The sequence below is a fragment of the Rhinichthys klamathensis genome, unplaced genomic scaffold, assembly GCF_029890125.1.
Source record: "Rhinichthys klamathensis goyatoka isolate OS25496 unplaced genomic scaffold, OSU_Roscu_1.1 h1tg000059l_1, whole genome shotgun sequence".
Classification (NCBI taxonomy): Eukaryota; Metazoa; Chordata; class Actinopteri; order Cypriniformes; family Leuciscidae; genus Rhinichthys; species Rhinichthys klamathensis.
Window position 1 is genome coordinate 5,513,152 of NW_026606604.1, and position 18,757 is coordinate 5,531,908.

The window sequence follows — 18,757 nt, forward strand, 5'->3', positions numbered from 1 at the left end:
GAAATATAAAAACTATATATATATGTATGTATATATATATATATACACATCGTTTTTATATTTCATAATTGTCTATGTCATGTATATATATATATATATATATATATATATATATATATATATATATATATATGCCTATAGATTTTATAAATGCATTTTTGGCACTTTCAGTGGCGTTTATTTCCTGGTTAATTTCTGACTCTGGTTCACATCTCATCTCTCACTATTACTATCTGTCAAACATATCTGGGATGGTGCTTAGGTTGTAAAAACAGATGTCATTTTTAATAAATACTTAATACATATATACTTAATAAATACATAAAATAATAAGGTTTGAGAACAACACCAGCTTTAAGAGATCAGAAATCCTTTTTGATCAACATCAGTATCCGTAGTCTCTCTCAACCAACCGAAAAATCTTTCAGATGAAACGGAAGCACAGAATCTTTCAATACAGGCCAGACCGTCCACTCAGTCACACATGAGTCACATGCTGCTCAGTGAAGATCCTGATTGGTTACATTCCTTTTCAGAGAAGCAGATGTAGTGCTGTTTTTCACAGTCTATGAGTGCTATACAAGTCTGCCATCTTTACAAAAGCACCAACATCTTCTAATAAATGTAAACATATTTACACATATAATGCATCAAATGTTTTTTTACATCAGTGTTTTTCAACTGGTGGGTATTAAAATATAGATCAGTGGTCGTGACCCAAAATGGGCTGTTGTAATCATTGACAAGAGGGGAAAACAATGATAAAAAAGGTAAATAAAATAAAATAAAACACAACTTGAACACAACGAGTAAAATGAAGCCAAATCAACATGCAACATGCATGCATTTGTTGTTAGCTTGTTTATACAAAATGCATTCAACTAGATGGGAACTAGTGATTTACATAGCTTTACATTTAAGTAAAGTATACGGTCATGCAACACCATAACTGCCAAAAAGCTTAAATTGTAAGGTTTTAATTTTATCCACAATCCCTATGGACTCAACTCAAGACAATTCGTTGCGTTATGCCTCCCTCTATCGACAGCGCTCATTGAACTGCAGCCAAACGCATGTAGAACACGCAGCCGTTGAGTTACTGAAAGGGCCGCAGTGGAGAGTGGGCGGGCTAGTCGATAAAGCGGCTCTGGGCGGGAGTTCGCGGTGCCGTTTAGCCGAGAGAGTGAAGCTCAACTCCGGACACAAATACACAGGGAGGGAAGAGGCGTGCGGCTCCGTTCTTTATCATATCCCAGTTTAACTAGCACGTACCGTTATACTTAGTCGCATTTCTCGCACTGTGACTCAAGCCGTTTTGAATAATAACACACCTTCACTCTCGTGTTGTTAATATCTCGACAACAAACGTTAGCCAGTCACTTAAACATCACCAAACAGACCTTTAAAGTTCACTATCAGGCCTGATACCGAGGAGCTGGTGGTATTTGGAGGCTGTTGAACGCGTTGTGGTGGTTTAAAAGTTTCCTGCACGGATTCGTGGATTTGTTTTTCTAAGTTTTGTCCGTGGAAGTCAGACGACGCTCGGGCCCGCAAACAGTCTCCCGTGCGCGGAGAGCAGATACAGGTGAGTAGAAACTCATTATTGCGAACGATTATTGCGCTTATTTAATCCATGTATTGTTTCATAAAGTAATTTGATCCAAATGTAAATAGCTGGAGTGTTTATTCACCCTTTGAAGTTAGCAACTTGCGCTAACTGTTCAGGCTAGCTGCATTACTTCTCACTATCTGCCAGTCTTTAGCATGTAGGCTAACACACACACTAATTGTTTTTTTTTCTATTTGAATTAGCCCTTTGACGGATACACAACATTTTCTGTTTGGTAGGAATTTTTTTAAAGAATTAAAAAAGTTCTTAATGTTCGTGCGCAGTTAACTTTATAGTTAAGGAGAGTTCGACTGAATCAGCTAGCAGCTGTCTGTTGTGTTTATGGCTTTGGCCTGCAGCATTAATGTACTTTGACATATGGATTGAGTTGATTTGACCTCTTCAGTATATTTTTTTAGCAATTTGTATCATCATCATTTAGTTTCACGTGGTTATTGCATGCCGTTTTGTACCTCAAAATGTGTTATTGTCGTTTTAGATGGTATTGGATTGCGCTCATGTTTAGGTACTATCATAATGTAAACATTCCCCATGTGTCGTTTGAAAGGACTGTCTTGAGTCAGTTTTTGAGTTTGACAGATCAAAAATTTATGTTTTTATTTTAGCACGATCAAGCAAATGCTACATTTTGTCATGCGTGCATGCATCCATAATTCAAATTTGAAGTGCACTCAATATTTTTGGTAAAGCATATTGTCTTAGTTTTGAGATTAATGCATTTTTGCATTTTGTTTATGCCTTATATAATATTTTAAAGAGTTGTTTTCATTACAATACATGCTTTTTTACCCATATATTTGCTGTTTATATTATTGTGCAAATATTTTTATGTATTTTTGAATTTCTCATGAATGCAATCATGCCAGTAATCAATTTGAGAGATCTTGTATTTCAAACAGTTTTCAGTAGCATTCCTTTTTCAGCATATTAAGTAGGTTTTGATGATGTTGGCTAATTCAGAGATGCTTTCCACAGTAGTTATATTGACCAGTCAGCACTACTGTACAGATTGAATAGAAAAAAAGCCCTCAGAAGGTTTTATTTCAAGAAGCCTAAGTTGTATATTTTCTAGAAATAGAAAACCAAAGATTTTGTTCTTGATGTTTGTGGATTGGTTTTATGTGTTTTTTGTAATAACATATACTCAACTGTTCAGAAATTTGGGGTTGGTCAAATTCTGTAAGAATTCTCTTATGTTCATCAAGGCCATATTTTTTTTTAAATCAAAAATAGTCAAAACCGTAATACTGTGAAATATTACAATTGAAAATAACTTTTCTATTTTCAAATGTAATTTCTTCCTGTGATGACAGCTGAATTTTCAGCATAATTACTCCAGTCTTCAGTGTCACATGATCCTCCAGAAGTCATTCTAATATGCTGATTTAGTGCTCAAGGAATATTTCATATTATTATTTGTGATGATGTGCTGCTTAATATTTTCTGTGGAAACAGTTATTCTTTTTTCAGCATGCTTTAAATAGTACTACATTCAAACCAACTGCAATAATTTTTGTAACATTAATATATATAACATAGCCTATTTACTGTCCCATTTTTTAATTCAATGCATCCTTGCTAAATATAATAATTTCTTTAAAAAACAACAAAATCTTACTCATCCCAAACTTGTGAATGGTACAGGAATAATTATAAAGTGTAATTGGTTAGCGTTTACATTTCTTGCTTGGTTTTATTGTAATGTATTGAATAATCATCAATGAATATTGCACTGTGAATATTGTTGATTCTTATAACAAATTGCTTGTGATGCTCCCCATTTGTAAGTTGCTTTGCATACATTGTCAATTGAATTGATTTTGTAAATGATTTGTAATTGATTTATGTTCTTTGTTTCGTCATCCACAGTTCCCTGGTGATCTGGAGAGCTCTGCGTTCGGAGCTAGAACCTGGACAGCTCATGACTTCAGACCAGGAAGGAAAAACTATCGTGGAGCCACAGGTGCAGCAGTCACAGGAAGCAAAGGAGAAAGAGATTCCACTTTTGGTAAAGTATAATCTACTATTGTTGGTTAGTCTTTTGAAGTGTGTGAAGTAATTGTGATTAGGGAATTAAAAAACACACTATAACGAAACAGCAGAGACATCCCGCCCAGCTTAGGGTGTTGAGAAAGGGTTTAACAGGCATTTGTGTGAACCACCCTTGCGTTTTGGGACCTTGCCAAGTTGCTGATCCCATTCATATAATGCAAGTACAGTGTCCATTGAAGCACCAATCATTGGAGATTTTGCGTTTGAGTGATGGGCCCATGTGAGTCAGCTGTATAATTTTAAATGTGCTATTTTGGGTTTGGGGTGGGGGTAAGCAGCCATAGCGTGCACCTCTGTCTCTCTTTCTCTCACTGAGGAGCTTGTGAGAGGAGCTACACAAGTTTCTGTTCACCGGTTTGCATAGACGTTCTTTCTTAAATTAAAATATGGGGTGTTGTTTCAGCAAAGAATTGAATCCTAACCTGGTCAGCGAGAGAACAAGTCTTCTTCAGGCTGCCATTCCCGAGGGCTCCACATCGAAAGACGTCAGAAACTGTGCTTGGCCTGTCGCAGATCTGGCCGACGAGAAGCCTTCTCAAAATGGGAACGTGAACGCTGCTTTAGATACCAGTTGTAATGCTTCCTCCACAAACTTGTCAGCAGGTCTCAACCTCATTAAAGAAGGCCGTAGCAGCGTACAGGAAGGGATGGCATTTTGGGACACACCTGTCGGCGATCCACATATTCACAAGGCTACGGTCCAGAAAGGAAATGCCAGTGAAATGGGGAGAGACAGTAAAGACAATTTCCAAATTAAGGAAACTGAAACTTTGGATTTTGTGAAACAGAGAATAGCTGAAAATGCCATAATGAGAGCAAAATGGTTTTGTGATGGTCAACAGTCTTGTTCCACAGATATAACTGGAGTTGGCAAGAGCAAGAACACCGCCCTCAGACGAAATACCCTGGGCATCAGTCCGTTATGCATTTCAAAGGATCAACACTCTGGTGTCTCCGTTATTGCAAAAGAGGAACAAATTAAGACACTGTGGCATGTACAGTCAAAACCTGCGTCCACTCCAAAGCATGCCATTCATCCTTTCAATAAATGCTCCGGGAGCTTGAAGAATCTGGATGACTCAGAAGAGAGAAATTCTGGACTGTTGATAACTGACCGTGGCTTTAAAAAAGAACAGAGTTTCTACAGCATCTGCTTGATTGATTTAGAGGATCTCGGGAGCGAGAGTGGGCACCAATCCTTGACTGAATCTGACGTAGTCATGTACGCAAGCGCACCAGCTGTCTCTGAAAAGGCTTTGTTTGATAATTCATCACTCCCAAAGGACCACAAAATATCGGGTTCAGGGCCATCACATGAAATTACAGCAGCACAACAAACAGAAAAAGATCCCACAGAGAAGACTCTAGGGTGTACTAAAAGTCTACCTGTAAATGTAGCACTTCCAAATGACGAACACGCAACACTCCCAGATCTTTTAAAACCATTTCCTGCCCAAGAAAACGAAAAGCCTTTATCTGAAAATGATGTTTCCACATCATTTAAAGATACAGTGAATACACATTCTCCCTATACTGCTTTAGAGAAAGGCATTGATCAACTCTCCCCAGATCTGCTGGCGCAAAATGAACAGATGTCAGGGTTGAAGTCAAGTACAGATACTGCATTGCCACAGGGGGAACCTGCTGACCTACTTAACAACCATGATCTTTATGTTACCTCTGGTTACAAGGCCACAGATCTGGAGAGTGGTTCTGAACTCAACATGCAGAACACAGTTTTTGATGAATCAATGTTAAGACCACCTCAGCAAAATCTCAATGGTCCTCTGGATGAAGTGGAACTGGAAAATCATTACAGGAATGGTGATTATAGAGAATCCATGGACTTAAAAGAGGAGAAGAAACTGATTGTGCCAGACAAAGTTGATTACTCCATTTCTTCTCTTAGCAACACAGCAGATAGATTTCAAAATTTTAAAATCGTTATTGAGGAATCAGATCAATGTGCTTCCAAGAAAACTCCTATTGAGAAAGTTCACAAAGAAATGCCCCAAGCTCTCTCAGCTTTCAGCACTGCTTCAGAGAACCAAGGATTTCCCTGTAAAGATTCCTCTGAAGACATAGAAAATGTAAAGTTTTGCTCTGAAACCCCACTGGCTTCTGATAAAGAAGACAACCTGTCAAAATCACCTTCCTGTCATAGAGTTGAAGTTGAACCAAGACAAATTCAGGAGGAGGTCATTCCGAATCCTTGCCATTGCAGTATATTGCAAATTGAAGGGCAGACAAATGAATCTGACATGTTCAAGGTTGCTGGTGTGCATCAGTGTTTGAGCAGTCCATCTCATGCAGAAAGTATTTGTGTAGATCTTGCTTGTAATGCTGAAGAGGTCAACTTGGACATGACTTTGAGAACGCACGTCTACACTTGTGGTGTTTTTCCCACTGACCAGATTGTGTCAGAATCTTGTGACATTCCAAACAGGGAACAGAATGTAGAACCAAATGCAAATTTTACAGATGCTGAACCATGTGAGACAAGTCCGTGTCCGCTTCCTATGAATGCTCTTATGAACTTTGAGCAGTTGCTGGAAGTCGCTCGTAAATGTGAAGAAGCTGATTGTCTCAATGTACGTTCTTCGAGTTCTTCAGTTGTTGAAGTTCACACAAACACTCTGCCTGGACCTGATTCTGATTGTCCTCTTGAGGAAGATCTCTCCCAGAGCAATGCCACCTGGTTTGTAAAAACATCAAACAATGATATCTGTAATAAAGGACATCCAGAAAGCGATGCAGTGAGTTATGTAATAGAAGTGGGATTGCGAAGCAAATTACCTGCAGTAGCACAAGAGCAAGTCATGGATAGTGAAATAGGAGAGACTTGTTTACAACATGGTGACAACACTCATATTGCCGGTGAATGCTTTAGTGAGGATGAACAAAAGGTACTGGGTAAGATTTGTTTGTATGCAGATGATGGCAAAACCAAAATCAAAATGTCAGAACTTGAAACGCAGGGACTCGTACCAACTTTAGAGCTGCTTAATTGCCTTAATAATGGGAATAACAACAATGACTGTTTGAACTCTGTTTGTTCTGCTAGCAGTGATGTACATGAGGCGCCATGCAAATCTGAAGTATTGGAGGCCTTTGATTGCACTTCGTTGTCAATAAACTGCATGAGGGAAAGTGCTTGCCTGTACCTGGACTCTTCTTCAGAACAGCCAGCCAATGACACTCGAAGATCTTCAGTTACATCTACTCAGAAGCAGGGAGACCTTCAAGATATGGGAGAAATGGGAGGAGCTGTTGTTGAGTGCAGCATTCCTGTCATGAGTACTGCAAGACTATCACTTGAAACTGGAGAGGGACAGTCATGTGCCATACAAGGCCATGGCGGCAATTATGTGTCCATTGAGAGCTTGACAACTACCATGCCTCATGTTTCCCAACTTCTAGCAAGCAGTCTTGGAGTTCTTGACTTTGATCAGTCTGATTTGAAAGTCATTGTTGATGATATGAGTGATAAAGCCACTTATGTAAATGTAGCAATTCCATTACCAGTAGAGCCTGACCAGGTTGACATTTACGCCACCACGCCATCTTACGAGATACATTTTCTCAATAAAGATCTATTCACAGTTCCGGTGCAGGTGGAAAACCCTCAGGGCTCAGGCTGCTCGGATGAAATGGAGGGCGAGCAAGGCATGCTGAATATGGTGTCAGACCTTCTTGGGAAATCAGAGTTGAGCGATGAGGTGGACTCTAGTCACTGCCTTCCGGCGTGGGCTAAAGAACCACATGTCCTGTTTTCTGATAACCAAATAGAGGCATGTGCGTTGGTGTCAGCATGGGACCAATCTGTATCTGAGGCAAGCCTTACAATGCAAAATGTTCAACAGGATACAGAATCTAACCTTGGTTTTGGCCCAGTGGATTTCCAGACCTCTATGGGTTTTATAGCACCCTACCCTTATAACCTGTTAGCGACTGAAGGATCTTGTATATGGGACTGGCATAATGCTTATAGTGAACTTGTGAGTACTCTCTAACCAGGTTGTTTGGCTTGGTTATACAGTGCCCCCTAAAATTATTTGGACACTTAGCCACATTTAAAAAATGTATGAATGTCAGTGTTGTATTTAGTATTTTATTTTATGTATTAAACATGCATCTTATATTATTACTTATATATATATATATATATATTATTTATACATTGTATACATTTTTCTGTTCTAAAAAAGATGCATTTTTTTTCCCAGATGCTTCTTGGTTTTTATATTTTATGTAATGCAGTACAATGCATATTAAAGTGTGGCTTAAGTGGCCAATGCTTTTGTAACCATGATTTGGTGATTTGATTGTAAAGACATTGATTTAGCCCTTAGTACAATTGATAACCCAATATCATTTTTTTTATTTTTTTATACAGGAATCCTCCAAGATCTCAGACCTCAATCCCAATGCGAAGGCATGGGCAAATTATATGCCTAAACCAGAGGCCTCTGCTACAACCTGCCCAGATTCTCAGCAGTCATGGGTAGATGCGGCCGATGACCCATCAAACTGCATCTCAGGAGGTAAACCTCCAAAAATGATTTCCCTTCAGTTGTTAATTTAGTATACTGACCTTATCAGTCTGAAGAGGTTTTGATCTGTTTGTTTTGTCCATGCTAGGTTATAACAACAGTGAAGACAAAGGGAACTGGAATGAGGAACAGCAGGTATCTACCTCTGTAGAACTGCCCTTTGCAGCGCAGCCAGAATCAGTGTACATGGGAAGCTCAGCCAGTGAGAAGGGCATTGTGTCAAACCAGAACACCAATATGAAAGGTAATATCCTTTTGGTCTTTTGTTCACTGTTTTCAACCTACTCCTATTTCAGTTGTTTACAGTTATGCATTTTTACTGACACAATCATTAAGAATTAATTTCAACTATAGCATTCTTAAATAATTGATCATTTTATTTATTATTTTGTGCAGGGGTGAACGATTCGGACTCCTCCAGACAGATTGACGACCTTCGGGAACAACTGAAGGCAACACTGGAGTTCTGCCTCTCTAGGTAATTACTTGCAGCTTCACAACTGATCCCATTTAAGCTGGAGCTCTGGTCCTGTCAGGTGTACTGGCCTGGAGTTCAAGGCTTTTTTTACCTCCCAAACCTATGAAGCCCTTGAAACATAACATAGTCCCGACAAGGTACCTTAAATTAAGAACAGAGTACCATAAATGAGTGACCGCATGCACAGGGTTAGTAATTTGCATAAAACATGCCCAAACCATGTCCAAATAAGGGCTTTCCGCACACCCTTTCCTCGCTCTCAGCAAACATGACGCTCTCTAAAGACACGCCGAGAGCATGCGCAGCAAGATACTCGAGCAATGCCAAGTGTGCAATCCTCAAAAGAAGTTCAAACACAAAAAACAACTTTAATACAGATCCATATTACAGACCTCTGATTAGCCAGTTGTACATAACATGAATCTGCATCTTTATGCAGAAACTGTAACGCACATACTTTTTCTTACTCTTTTACTGTATATATACAGTAAGTGTGTGTTTTATAAAATTTATTTAAGATGAAATATGTATGAAACTTACTTCTTCTTAAAGCTGCAGTCCGTAGCTTCTTTTGGGTTAAAAATGATCCAAAATACATATTTGAGAAAATGCATAACCAACCAGTGTTCAACGCTATCTGCTTGCCTTAGCTCGATTCAAAACGGTAAGCTTGTAATAATGTTTTTAATTCCAGTGGTACTGGTGGATTTCCGCGGGAGATTCGAGCATGTCTTTGCGTCATTACGTCACATCTGTACACATAAAGGAGTCTCGGCTAGTAGGCTATATTGTGTGTGAGGATCTTGGAGGTGGAGATTTATAGCCTTTTCTCACAGCACTTGATATAATTAAACTTATCAATTTGATGGCGGATCCAGAAAGGTTCAAACGACAATCACCAGTGACAACAGATTCATGCGCTGTAAAATCCAAAAGGCTTCGTTCGGACTTCGGAGTGGCTACAGAAAAAAAGAGACTGCAACCGGACCCATGCGAAAACAAGGATACATATCGGAAGGACATTACATGTAGTCACGCAATGCTGATGTTGTTAACATTAACAATTTGAGAACAAAGTATAGTTTGCACGGTTTTGCGTGATATAAGCGATTTTTAGATTTAATCAGCGCGATTTACTGCAATGTCAGAACCAGAACAAAAGTGTATGTTACTTACTTGTTCAGATGACATTTTCAGGTGAAAATTATGTTGGTCATACTTCCAAAAAGAATAATCTGTGATTCTGAATGCCAGTATCGACACCGGCGCGGTGACTGGCAGCTGCACACTCTCCTCAAACATTGTGTTCATCCGCGCTGTGCCGTGTCGAACTACAACTCACGTAAAGTTGATAATTCCGCGAATAACTGCAATTGCAGATTTCTAACAGAGATGGCGACAAAGAGGAAAAACTGCGGACTGCAGCTTTAAGTTTACAGGACTAGAGTGTTTTTTTTTTTTTTTTGGTTTCAGTTGTTCCTAAAAATTTAGAACAAAAGTTATTGATGAATCAGGATTTGTTTGTACTCAGATTTTGCGCACAAATCCGGTTAGTGAATGAGACCAATGAGTCTTTAGACTTCAAGTGTTAATATTTCATTCAGATGTTACAAACTTTACCTAGGTTCAGTTAGAATTATGTTTTTGGAAGAAGTGTCTCAAGGCTGCATTTATTTGATTAAAAATACAGTAAAAACAGTAATATTGTGAAATGTCATCACAGTTTTAAATAAATGTTTTCTGCTTTCATAAATTTTAAAATGTGATTTATTCCTGTAATTGCAAAGCTGAATTTTTTAGCATCGTTGCTCCAGTCTTCAGTGTCACATGATCCTTCAGAAATCATTCTATTATGCTGTTTTTCTGAAATATTTCTTATCAATGTTGAAAACAGTTGAAAAAATTGTGGAAACCTTGATACATTGTTTTCAGTATTATTTGATGAGCATAGTTCAAAAGAACAGCATTTGCAAAATAAATATTTTGTAAAATGTCTTTACTGACACTTTTGAACAAATGTGTCCTTCCTGAAGGTTTAATGTGTTAATAAAAAAAACAACTTGTCAACCCTTTGACATTTCAATGGTAGTAATCGTTCTTCAAAGCTTCAAGATGTTGAATCAGTGTAGGACTGATGGTAACCAAACTCTTGTCCACTTCCAGGGAGAATCTAGCCAACGACATGTACCTCATCTCACAAATGGACAGTGACCAGTATGTGCCAATAGTGACTTTGGCAAACCTTGATCAAATCAAGAAACTCACCACTGATGTTGATCTCATTGCAGACATCTTAAAAAGTGAGTTTAAACTCATCACCATGTCACTTGTATGGGTCGCAGTGGCTTTAATGGCTTTTTGTTGTAGGCTCTCAAAATGGGGTTGGTTACACGCAGCTGTTGGGTCTGACATTAATTATGCATTTTTGATTCACCAGCGCTGCCTCTCGTCCAACTGGACAAATGTGGCGAGAAAGTGCGGCCCAATCAGAACCGCTGCATCGTAATTCTCAGAGAGGTTCCTGAGGCCACTCCTGTGGAGGTACACATCATGCCATCTCTCTTGTTCAATAATATCTTTAATGCTCTGACCTTATTTTTGATCTATATGACATTTGGCTTTCATTTGTACAGGAAGTTGAAGCGCTCTTTAAGAGCGATAACTTGCCCAAATTCATCAATTGTGAGTTTGCCTACAATGACAACTGGTTTATCACGTTTGAATCTGAGGCGGATGCTCAGCTGGTAAATGTTTTTTATTGCCTGTGATTCAATCATTTCAGATTAAAGCCTCAGGATTTTTAATAAACTTGCTTCCTATTGCTAAACGTTGGCATGCATCACTTTTTCAGGCATACCAGTATCTCAGAGAAGAGGTGAAAACTTTTCAAGGGAAGCCAATAAAGGTAGAGTACACTGCTGCATATGTGATGGCACTGAAGGATATTTTGTGCTAATATTTTATTTATGTTTTATCTTAGGCTAGAATAAAGGCCAAGGCCATTGCCGTCAATACCTTTGTGCCAAAGAATGGGTATCGGCCTGTGGATGTGTCCTCAAATGTCCAACAACGCTACACCCCTTACTACATCCCCCCTGTGTATGGAGCACAGCAACAGTTTCCTCTTTACAGACTGGTGACTCCTCAGGGCTGGTCAGCTACCCAGAGCTACCTGGACCCGACTCTGGTAAGTGCCATGTGGTCTGTTTGGCTCTGAGAAATATCCGAATGAAGTACTAGAGGTACTTAATCAGGTTTTGTATATCAACAGGTTACTCCGTTCACCAGCCCTGCATTTATTAACGGCTTCCCTGGTTCCCCGACATTTAAAACGGCAACATCTCCAATAACTGTCAGACAATATGCACCTCGAAACAGGTACAGTGTTGGGGTGAAAAAATCTGGTATACATTTAGACTACCATTCAAAAGTTTGCTCTGAGTAGGAATTTAAAAAAAATTATACATAATAATAACACGTATTTATTCGGCAAGGACACATACATTGATCAAAAGTGACTGTAAAGACTTTTATGTGACAAACACAATCTTAAAAAACCATAAAAAAATTATCTGTTTTCACAAAAATATTAAGCAGCACAACTGATTTACAATAAGAAATGTTTCTTAAGCACTAAATCAGCATATTAGAATGATTTCTGAAGGATCATGTCACTGAAGTTTGGAGTAATGGTTGCTAAAAGTTTAGCTTTGCCATCTCAGGAATAAATTGCATTTTAAACCATTAAAATAGAAGTTATTTGAAATTCTAATAATATTTCACAATACTGTACACAATACTTTTACTCTATTTTTGATTAAATAAATGCAGCCTTGGTGAGGATTAGAGCATTAGAGAAAAAAAAAAAAAAGTTACTGACACCAAACTTTTGAACGGTTGTATATAGCCCATAATAGAACAGATTTGTGTCAGTGTAGTGATGTTTGATATTTTGAAGAGCTTCAACTGACAAAGCTGTGTATAACTATCTTTTCATCTGAACAGGAATCATAACAAAACACACATTCGACTCACAACAGAGCGTGGAACCACTCTGCTAGAAAACCCTGCTGCTTTCTCTACTTTCTCTTCGGAGAGAGTCCCCAATGGGACGCGGCCTCCACAGGCTCATCACTTGGGTAGCCGACCTCGTCTACCAAATGGTCCAGGCTATCCACGCCGGGACCAGGTGGGAAGTGGACGGATGGAAGTAAACGGTGCTGATTACTCTCTAAACGCGGGCCGTGGAAGGTAATGCTGTACGATCTGTACCAGCTGTTTATTAATTTCATAAATATTGTGGTAATACAATATCCAAGATGGGTGGGGGCTTATAGAACTTCTTCCATAAGAAATTGTGGCAATTCTTTCCGTATTGCTCAGTCTTGATTGTTTGTTTCTTCTGAAGAAGGGGCGGCTATGGATACAGGAAAAGGAGAGATGACAACAAGTTTCCAGTATGTCATTTGCTTTGTTTCATCTACCACTGCATACACAAGTGTTTTGTGTTTAGATTTGCTTTTGTTATGATAGAAAACCTTATATTCTTCAAGGGAAGTGTAATATACAGTCAACCCTGAAGGGCTGAATGTACATTATTTTACTTATTACACAGCCAAGTAAACAAATAAATAGACATGAAATATTGATTTGAATGAACATTTCAGTAAGAAACCCCCCCAAATTCAGTAAAACAGACCCCAGAGCGATATGAAAGACAACCCCCCCCCCCCCAAAAAAACTATCCCATCTATGTAAAAAAAAAAAGAAAAAAAAAAAAAAAGAAAAGTTGCCTGGGTATTCGAACAGAATCAAAATCCTGTAGTGCTGGCTTTTGTGAAATGCACCTCAGGTTAACCATGTCGCACAATTTACCATGACAATGAACCCCGCTAAAAACCAATCCACCTTTATGAGGCCGATAAACCAGAGTTTGCTCAGACTTAACTTGGGTAGCAACGGAAACCGGCTTCATGCAACATGCCTCTTGTTTACAGGCTCAGTTTGTTGTATGTTTCAACTCTTTTTCTTCTCGTGTGTGTTTAACAGAGAGCAGCAACACAGTCGCCCCCTCCTGTTCAGGAGCGCACCCCGTCCCCTAGCTTTGAGCTGGGCCTGTCCAGCTTCCCTCCTCTGCCTGGAGCTGCAGGAAATCTAAAGCCAGAAGTAAAAACTGAAAATAGCCATGACAACCGGCTGTCTGATGTCGTCACTGGAGCGATTAAAGACAAGGTTGACTTTCATTCAGTCCTTTAATGTTTGTGCTGCAGCATTAAACTCTCTTTAATATTTTGAAATTCAAATAAGGAAGAAGAAAAGGCTTAAATAAATCTCATGGCTTTAATTATTCGAATTCTAGAAAAGTTAACAGATGCTCTGGGTTTTTAAACATTAACTTGCACTAAGAATGGAATGCCATGTTAACAGCAGACCTGGCTGTCAATCATAACTACAAGTCCTTGGGTGTTTTGAGTGCTTTAGAGCGTGTGTGTGTGTGTGTGTGTGTGAGTTCCTGCTGTCCAGCTGTTATGTTTGTTCATGCTGTCCTTGCCTTAGGAGTTTCACAGAGGCCCCTTTGTCTCTCCACAGCCTCTAAATAAGGATGTGGTCACCAGCCGTGTGATCTCAGGGACTTCCAAAGAATCCGCGCAGGCTTCTGCCGTTCCTGCTCCCGCTCCCGCTCCCGCTCCTGCTTCCGCTCCTGCTCCCGCTCCTGCTGCTCAGACCCCAGTGGACCACCAACACTCGCCCTCTCCAGCCCTTTCAAAGTGGGTTCAATGAATATTTATGAATGACTGATCAATAAATGTGACATCAGTTTTCACTTAAAGATGTTGCAAATGATTTCAGATGGTAACTAATGTTCAGCTATTTTGCTTATTTTAACCACACTGTCTCTTAAAAACTGTACTTTTAGAAGACTCAAAATAATTCACAGACATATGTGCATATTACAGTATTTCTGATTGGCTTAAAAGCCAGGAGCAAGGCCTCCTCACTGCTTTTCTTCTTCTAAAGCAAGTTTACAGCTGTCACAGTGACAGGTGCGATTTCTCAGGATTCCGTCAGAATGTGGGGATATATTCATGTGGCATTCCAAAATAAATTGCTTTAAAGATTTCATTGAGATAAACACCTATTTTACTTTTCAAAACTTAATCAATATTCAGCTATTTTTTTCAGAGGTGGTGTTACTACTGTGAGTTATGTTAGAATGAGTTAATCATAACTCTAATCTAATCATAACTCTAATCTAATCATAATAGATCATTTATATAAAGTGTTAAAGGTACAGTAGCAAAATGGCTTTAGTTGGTAAAATAATCACATCACATTAAATTGATTTGCTGCAAATAACATTGACTAATATAAGTGTGCTTCTGGAGGGGAAACAAATTTAAACTGTAGAAAATGGCACATTTTAATATATGGACCTTTTTTGTTGGTATTTTACAGCCTGACAACTGTAGAAAAACCTAAAGAGACGCAGACACCTGCAGAGAAATGCTCAGATACACAAGCTGCTAAAACCGCACTGCTGAGCAATCCAATAACAGTAAGTGTTAGTAATTGATTGAATCAAAAGTACAGTAAAAAAGACTTGTATGTATTAAACGTTTTATTTTATTTTTATATTAACATGTTCAGGTATGTTTAATTATATATGAAGGTAGAGCAACTTAATGGCTCAAATGGTTCATGGGAGTAGGTGGTCAAGCTATTATGCCATGATTTCAGTTTCTATGGTAAAAACAACCTCTCTGATTGTGGTTAGTGTCGTTTTTTTTATCAAGAATTCAGCAGTTACACTATTTTTACACTATTGAACTTGCGAGACTTGTGGCTTCTACAGAAGCATGTATCATATGGAACTATTGCGCTCTATTGCATCAGTTCCTTCAGCACTTTGTGATTTACACTATGTACACTACTGTTTGAAGTTTTGGGGTCAGTGAGATTTTTATTCTATAAATTAATGCTTTTTATTCAGCAAGAATTTTTATTTGATCAAATTGATCAAAAGTGACCGAGTCGGAGCCATAGCCGTGTGGGGGAATTGCTCTGACATAGGGTGCCACTTCCCGCCTCGAGGTCCTTTCCCGGTCCGATTCCCCTTTCCTTTCCCATGAGTTCCTCCTACTGTCCTATCTAAACAAAGGCAAAAAAGGCCAAAAATATAGCTTTAAAAAAATTACCATAAAGAAATTTCTTTTTGAAATAAATGCTGTTCTATTCATCAAAGTATCCTGAAAAAAAGTGTCACAGATTCCACTAAAATATTAAACCGCACAACAGTTTTCAACATTGATAAGAAGAAATGCTTCTTGAGCAGCAAATCAGCTTATTGGAAAGATTTCTTAAGGATCATGTGACACTGAAGCTTTTCCTTCACAGGAATAAATTCCATTTTAAAATGTATTACATAAAAATATAATTTAAATTGTTATAATTTTTCACAATATACTGTTTCTACTATATTTTGATGATAAATGCAGATTTAGTTAGCATAAGAAAAATCATTTGATAAAATATCCTGTTCAGCATGCACTTAATGTACACAGATGGTTTGAAGCACTGTATCTTAATATATATGTTACAAAGATCGACATTTTTTCAACTATGCAAGATTGATTGGCTAAATTGATTAATTTCATTCATATATTGCGTTTGACCAGGAGCCCCGGAAGCCGAGCTACGCAGAGATCTGTCAGAGGATAAGGGAGGCACCAACACAGCAGCCGTCAGCAGATCCCCGGCCTCCCAGCTCCACCGTCGAAGACATCAAGACCCCTGACTCGGCAGAACGCAGATGCAGAGAATCAGCAGCACCCGCACCTGGCAAATCCACAGTGACGGCTTGTCCCAGAGAGACAGTGAAATCTCATCATAGCGCTGGGGAACGAGTGAGCGGCGACACGACAGCTTCCTTCCACCAATCCTGAGAGCCTCCGCTTTGCTTCCAGGACCGAAAGGGAACGAAAACTTTGTCAGGGCTGCTCAGAAAGAAAAAAGAAAAGAAGTCCCTCTTATCTCACGGTCTCTGTGAGTGCACACACAGACAGCTTGTCACTGGAATCAGGGCCTACAGACAAAAGCACTTGTGCATAAGGGTTCTCTGAATATTTTTGTTGTCCTTTCTGTCGTTTTGTTTTTCAATTACAAGATCTTTAGTTGTTTTCCAAGGAAAATGGGATTAATGAACCAGCACCAGTTGGAGATTAACTATTTAAAAATGTTTTGTCAGAGCTCAACTTTATTTTGGGGTTAAAACAAATATTGCTGTTGGGAGGAAATACAGATTTTTGAATAGTGCTGATCCTGAAACACTTATTTTTGTGTTGTTTTTTTCTTTCATTTTTTTTTTTTTTAACTGATCTGTATATAATTTTGCTAGCCTTGAGTGTCTTGGCACTGGTGCGAATCTCGGCAGTGCCAGCCATTACAACTGCATGAGTGAGACTTTTGTGTAAATCTGTTTTGTGTTCTGTTTTTATGTTTGGATGTTCCAGCACTGGAGTGACGTTTATTTTGGAGCTCTGAATTATTTTTTTACATGCTAATCCTCTATCAAATTGTACTGATGTGATATTGTAGCAGGTGTATGTATACCTGTTCTTGTGTGCATGCTTTCTTTTACTTTTTTCTTTTCTTTTTAACCTTTTAATAGCACACATTGGTTTGCTGAATAATTTTTTTTCCTTATTTTCCTATTCGCCAATTGTTTGGGAAGAATCCACTCTGATGCCTCTTCATTCGATTCTGGAAGATCTTCACACTGCAAAGTCCTCAGGTTGCGAGGGTGAAGTGTTCATGTGCCTAGTCTGCTGTGATCTAAATGATAGATGGATATATAATTTGCTTCTTAGCTTCGTTTGTTATCCTGGTGTGGTGCAAAGGTTTGTCACATGGTTTCTTTGGTGCTTTTATCTATATTAACGGAGGGAAAGTCACCAACACGCACCAACGTCTGCCGTTTGACCTTCACCGATTCGCTTTCATATCACCACGACTATATGAGTGGGATCGTGTACATTTATATAGTGACGTATACATCAAGAGCAAAAAGATCTGAGCCTTCAGCACACATGGACCAGCGTTGTTTTGTGGGGGTTCTCCTTTATGCAGACTTTGCGTTTCAGTGTCACTCTCGTTCATGCTGTTCATTGGTTCAGTTCATTGGTTCTCATTCGAGTTTGAAACCGTCTTAGGCCGAGCGAGACAGACAGTTTATTTTGTTTTGATGTCTTGCTGCAACGTGAAGCACGTGCAGAATGCTTTGAGATGTTTGTCATGGCGTCTGTTGTTTATATATTCTTGTGTCTTCCCTGTGAGTGTTTTTTTTCCTCGGTTAATCAAAAAAAAGTTTCTGTTGATTTTTCTGACTCTTTGAATGCAACTGATCATTTTTCCATCAATAAATGAAGCGAACCGTGGTTGAAGTAATGGTTTCATTACATAAACCATTCAGATGTTCAAAAAAGAAACAAACTAAAAAGAAACATCACATATAAATTAACAGTGTTTGAAAACTTGAATTTTATTTAAACTTGAAAAAAAAAAATGTCTCTGCCTTAACTTTTTAGATGACAGTATGGAGGGTGTTTTTTTGTTTATTTTCTTTTTCAATTCCCAAAGTGTAGAAAAAAGGATGATGTGGTAGAGGTGTCCGACGCCTTCCTCACTACATTTGTGTAGCACAATACTTTTGGGATTGAGATGGGATTTTTGTTTTGTTCTCCTCTGTGTAAATGCTTGTAGTCTAAACTGTAGTACATGTATACATACACATATACTTGTATGTGTGCTTTCTCTGTACAGATGTAAATAATTGGAAAATGTTAAAAAGGTACCCTAAAATTGGTTATGAGAAACTGTATGGGGAAAAAAATAATAAATAAATGTTAATGAGAAATCGTGTCTATCAAGTAGTCCTGTTTTGTTTTACTTAGGGGATAGTTCCCCCAAAAATGACATTTCTGTTGCCTACTCACTCAATTTTTTTCAAACTTGCATGATTTTATTTCTTCAGCTGAACACAAAAGA

General features: G+C 38.6%; 1 protein-coding gene across 1 annotated transcript; it reads left to right on the forward strand.

Annotated features, from left to right (window-relative positions):
- The first annotated feature begins 3,492 nt into the window (after positions 1-3,492).
- On the forward strand, positions 3,493-17,131 carry larp4b (La ribonucleoprotein 4B). The gene is made up of 16 exons (XM_056249146.1): positions 3,493-3,638; positions 8,079-8,226; positions 8,324-8,479; positions 8,632-8,713; positions 10,877-11,013; positions 11,151-11,254; positions 11,347-11,457; positions 11,565-11,618; positions 11,694-11,900; positions 11,985-12,091; positions 12,719-12,964; positions 13,122-13,170; positions 13,763-13,945; positions 14,303-14,481; positions 15,170-15,269; positions 16,390-17,131. Exons 1-16 carry the CDS (start codon positions 3,552-3,554, stop codon positions 16,654-16,656), a joined length of 2,217 nt encoding a protein of 738 aa, XP_056105121.1. The 5' UTR covers positions 3,493-3,551; the 3' UTR covers positions 16,657-17,131.
- The last annotated feature ends 1,626 nt before the right edge of the window (positions 17,132-18,757 follow it).